The sequence below is a fragment of the Aphis gossypii genome, unplaced genomic scaffold (assembly GCF_020184175.1).
Source record: "Aphis gossypii isolate Hap1 unplaced genomic scaffold, ASM2018417v2 Contig00535, whole genome shotgun sequence".
NCBI classification, from domain to species: Eukaryota; Metazoa; Arthropoda; class Insecta; order Hemiptera; family Aphididae; genus Aphis; species Aphis gossypii.
The window spans coordinates 53,062-59,061 of NW_026083148.1; the positions used below are offsets into that span (position 1 = coordinate 53,062).

The 6,000-nt window shown below is 29.8% G+C and overlaps 1 protein-coding gene across 1 annotated transcript; it reads right to left on the reverse strand.

The window, feature by feature from the left end:
* Positions 1-3,632: 3,632 nt before the first annotated feature.
* On the reverse strand, positions 3,633-4,544 carry LOC126554546 (piggyBac transposable element-derived protein 4-like). The gene has a single exon (XM_050209604.1). It carries the CDS (start codon positions 4,542-4,544, stop codon positions 3,633-3,635), a length of 912 nt encoding a protein of 303 aa, XP_050065561.1.
* Positions 4,545-6,000: the final 1,456 nt, after the last annotated feature.

Genomic DNA, 6,000 nt, shown 5'->3' on the forward strand with positions numbered 1-6,000 from the left:
AATTACTAACTACCTATCATACAAGTTATTAAAACAAAATATAAATATCCATGAGTACCTACCTACATAATATAATAATTAATAGGTAGGTAGGTACCTAACACAGTAATACCTATGAATAATATACAATATATAGGTATATTTCTTATTAGTTATTACTGTAATACAAATGGGGGAATATTCGCAATTTGCGATAATGCGAAAAAGTTATTTATTTTTAATATAGAACATAATTATTTATGACGTTTACATGTATATACCTATTCTGTACCCTCTGACTGTTGATGTATTTTATATACACCAGATTACAATGACTAAACATCTCGATAGGTGTCCCAGTAGGTTAGGCGTAGGTGTTATAAATCTAGGGGTGTTAGGATCGAAACCCGGATACCGTTGAAGATTTGTTGCAGGTCGCACCGTGTTTTTTTTCCCTGAATATTAACTTTGTGCACTTTATGCGAGATCTAAGCGATGTCTCAAAACTGACTACTTATAGAAGTTCCTATGTGATGAAACATATACCATTATTTTGTTACATCTCATGTATTAACTTCGCAATACCGGGCATTAAGCGTCACGGTAGTGTCTCAGAGTAGCCTCTGAGTCATAATTAATAACTTCACATGTCTCAATGTGACTAATATGAAATGTCTATGAGAAAATATTTTGCACACAGGGCTACGTCCATGAACAAATCATATAACCACGTTAATTTTTGTAAAAAAGCAAGCTATACCTATGCAACATTTAAAAATACATTTAACAAATATTCAAAGGCAATCTTTTCAAAATATTTATAAACCCAAATAAAACAATAATTCAAAAAGTTATTGTTGCAATATGGAATTTTCTGCCACAAATCGTTGTCACAATGTTGTGATAATATTTTGAACACTTAAATTACACAAAAAAAAAAAACAAATTATAGCAATATTTACATGTTTTTAGAGAATGTTGTAAAAATATGTGTAACACATTTAATTGCTATGTGGGTGGTGATAAACTAAACTTAAATAACTCATCAGTTGGAAGTTCTTTAAATGTTGGAACAACTGGTACTGGACTAAATTTAATCATTTCTTATAGTTGTATTGTTATGAATCTTATTTTGTTTAGCGTTGGAGCTAGATATATAGTTATCAAATGGTTTTAGATTTAATCGCAAAGAAGTTTTCAATTCAGCAATGGCAATTTGGGTTATTTCTGTATTTAATTGGCTTTCCTCAATTTTCATACGCTCATATAAAGGTTTAACAACGTTCACCCATTTAAAGTATCTTGATGTCTTAGGTTTTCCATCTACTTTTAAATGAGCTTTAGTTATCTTTAAAATATTATAATATGATTCCATATCAGCTGTTTGTATATTTTGGTTCTTTCTCACATAATAAAAACCAATGTCCAACAGTCCATGAATAGTTATTATCGAGTATATTTAAGTTACCAATGTTACCATGGCTTAAAGTTACTGGAAAATCTGCTATTTTTAAGTTTATCGGTAGCTTTGTCATAATACATACCATACGACCTATCATAACCCCGTAGTTGGGGACGTGTATTAAAAAAATTATTGTATGATGAATTTAAGTTATCGCCATCTTCATCACTTGCATATTGTACTTCTATATTTTTTTGATCAACTGGATAATTATGTGAAACAGTTGAATTATTTTTTTTTGATAGTATGTTCAATGGTTCGAGAATTGGTCTAAATGTTTCATAAAAATAATTATCAGAATCTATAACGCCACGTTTCATTTCCATTATTTTACGTTTAATATTTTTTTTTTTTTGATGTTATTAAATTTTCTAACAAATGTTTATTCATTTTTATACTAAAAAATTAAATCTATATAACTGTCTTGAATGGATACGGTTAATAGTGTGTGGTCAGTGACAGTAATTCAACTGTATATATATATATTAATATATATTGACAAATAGTTATTTAATTTTTATGAAAGTGTGAAAACCACATCTATATCTTCCCTCGCCCATTTCACGGGCTTCATCAATAACCAAAGTCTTTGTGACACAAATTCGAATAATTGTCTGTTAAAAGTTCTGTGCGTATTATTTTATTCGGATTTGTTGAAATGCTATCTACGGCTTTTCGTTTGCACAACTTCGTACAACTTGACGTTCTATAGTAGATATTAGAATGGTTATGCTTACCGAGTCTTTCAATAATTGTTTTTTTTTCTGAGTCGGTTAGAATGCTTGCAGTACAAATATTATTTGAACACTTCCATTTCATCCTCGTGTCTTTACGTTTTCGAATAAAACGAAATTTATTGTTGTCTAATAATATCAGGTTTTCACCTCGTTCACTTTTTATCATTTTAATTTCGTTGTTTTCCATTTTAATCTATTATTATTTGACGAATAGTTTGTACAACGACTGCAAACTGCACAACTGCAAATCTAATCTAACCATCATTCTCATTTCTCTCGTATCTTATATCTAAGTTACTATTAACATCCGGAAAATCCGATAAAAGTTCAATAAATATCAACAGATTATTGTGCTCATATTATTATCGATTGATTACATTTGGCAACGTTGAAAAAAAAAATTCGAGCGTTCTCAATCGTGTTGCCAAAAATAACGTTCTCAATGGTACCGTTCTCAATCGTTCGATAGCCCAAAAAACAGCGTGTACCATATAGATGTTACCAGCAGTATGGATAATCCGGTGTTTTGTGAAATGCCTAGGCATTATATAAAATGCCAAAAATTACTCGGAAATATGCACAATACGAGCCTAGGTATTATGTATAATGCCAGAAGTGATAAAGGAAATATGATTAAAATAAGAAAAATTGGGTATCGCCTATTACTAAAGCGCGGTTTTTTGCAAGAATTGTTTTTTATTTATTTAAAATTTACAAATTAATTAATAATAAAAATTTATTATTTTCAATCAATCTATTATAATTCATAAAGATAACTGAAAAAAATCCAAAAATGTGAAAAGAAAAAAATATGCAATTGCATAGAAATCCGCGCTTTACCTATTCACCAACGACTTTATTTATCGTTTATTGTAAATGCGTGTGCCGCCGTGTGATGTGTACGATTTGACACAATAAAGATAAGAATCTTAATCTTTATTGCATCAGATTCATACCCTACTATAAAAATAATAATTCTGACGAACTATATTGAACATACTTTTATTATTTTATCGCCATTTTCGTATCTCGTCGCAGTGTAGAATTTTTATGGATACGATTAATATGAAGTCAAATTTTTATAACGAACTACATAAAAACAGTAAAAAATTGGCTAATAATACTAGTTTTTTGTCTGATGAAAAATATAATGAATTAATAGAAATTATTTCAGAACTTAACCTTTTGGCAGGCGCGCTACTGTGTATTACTTTATACGACACAATGCTTTTCATATATATTTAATTAAAATGAAGGATAAATAAATAACTTTTAATAGAAATATTTTTTTGTAACATTTTATTGTTATTTATATAATATTTTATGAATTTATACATATTTTTTTTATAATTTGTTATGATGATTTCAATATAATTGTTAATAAAACACGATTTATTTTTCTATTCCTTACTAAATAAAAGTAACACAGTATAAAATAAATAATTAATCGAATTCTAGTCTGATAAACTTTCGTCATTACATGTCTGACAAATTATTTCATGTTTGCTAGAATGCTTCTTACATGTGTACAACTTGCATTTATAGCATATCATTGTTGCAGATGATCTCTTTTTTTCGATCGTACATAAACGACAAACCCTGCGCTTTTTAGGAGGCTCCTGTACATCTTCTACAACGTTTTCCGTTTGGTATTTTTTTAAAAAAACTGTTACATCCATTGGTAATGTTTTAATTTTCGATCTTGAAATAAGGTGTTCTTTCATAAGACTCATAGACAAATTTTTTAGAAAAATTCTACGCCGATCCGGTGCATCATTCGGCTTTGAAAATGCATATAAAACTTGAGCGTTTATTCCGACAATATTCATTAGACTATAGAAAACCACACAAGGCCAACGTTTCGTAATTCTAGACACAGTATAAGTAGCACACATTTTATCAACAGTATCTACACCACCTTTTGTACTATTATAATCCATGATTATTTCCGGCTTTTTAGTAAAATTATCAAGGCTTCCCTTTTCATGCATCGTAGAAAGTAATATAACAGTTTTATTTTTACGAGGAACGTAAGAAGTGAGCATTTTATCTTTTTGGAAACCAAATATACTGGAGGAAACAGCTTTGTTCTTATGGGGAAGAAACTCAGGAGGAATCTCTCTCTTGTTTTTTTTCAGTGTACCAACAAGAGTTATTTGTTTTTGCATCAAATACTCGGCTAAAGGAATGCTTGTATAGTAATTATCAGTGGTAAGATTCCTATTGGACTTTTCGATATCCGTTATCAACCTTTTTACAATTTCCATTGGTGCGTTTGAATTATCATACGGCCCTTCTGGCTGTTTACCACAATAAACTTCCAAATTTGAAGTGTAAAAATATTTTGCGTCACATAATACATACATTTCGACTACGCCTGATAATGCGATCGCGCGCGAAAATGTCTTTATTTGAAATGGAGGGAAATATTGTAATCAGATCTTCACACGTGTGCATAATAAATAATAATTATTATCACAAAAATGAATTAAAAACAAAAGTATAAACATATTATCATAAAACAATAATTGTTTCGATAATTATTATAGTTTTAGTTGATATTTTGTTTGTTATATTTATTACTCATTAGTGTTTTGTTGAAAAAAATGGCTAATAAACTAACAACACAAGGTATATTAGACCTTTTGGAAAATGGAGAAGTCTCCGATTTAGAAATGACTGATGATGATGAAGACGACTTGGCGTTCGATGGGGTAGATGATTTTCCGGGTGTGGAATTAGATGATTTATTACAGCAATTCGACGGTAATTTTGAAAATGTAATGGATACTGCAGATGATACTATAGTTGATACTTTGGATACTAATGATATTCCCACCCAAATTTCTCCTCCGAGAAATGAATTTCCGATAACACAAAAAAAATATATAAAATGGTTACAACAACCATTTCAGTGTCCAACTATAGAATTATAAGATCTCGAAACACAAGTGCAGGTGGACTATTTACGTAATCCCATTGATTTTTTTTTACAATATTTCGACAACGATTTTTTTGAAATTGTAGCGTTCAATACCAATTTGTATACCGTACAAAACAATAAAACAAATTTTAAACCTACAAATAAGCATGAAATACAAACATTAATCGCTATTCATTTGATTATGGGATGTTTAAAATTTCCAAGGATACGTATGTATTGGGAAGAAAAATTTAGAGTACCGTTGATTTCAAATTCCATGTCCCGTGATCGTTTCTTGCAGTTACGAAATAATTTACATATAATTAATAATTTTGATATACCGCGTAACAATGTAGACAAATTTATAAAAGTTCGACCCTTGTAGGACCAAATTAAAAAAAAAATGTAATAATTTACCGAAAGTTAGAAATGTGTGTATTGATGAGCAGATGATGCCGTTCAAGGGGAAATTATCGGTAAAACAGTACATGAGGGGCAAGCCCAGTCCTTGGGGTATTAAAATTTTTGTTTTGGCGTCCGAGTGTGGAATTATCTATGATTTTATACTATACCAATGCAGTTCAACAGAATTAGATCAAAATAAGTTGAAAATATTTGGATTTGGAGCTTCAGTAGTTTTATTTTTAGTGCAAACTTTGAAAGAAAAAACGCATTTTTTATTCTTTGATAATTTTTTTTCCACCTATTTATTATTTGAACGACTTTATTATCTCGGCATATATGCAGCTGGAACATTCGGAGCAAATCGTTTTGTGAATCCGCTCTTATTAGGTGATAAAATCATGGCAAAAATCGGTAAAGGATCATAGTAGTAAGATTCCTATTGGACTTTTCGATATCCGTTATCAACCTTTTTACAATTTCCATTGGTGCGTTTG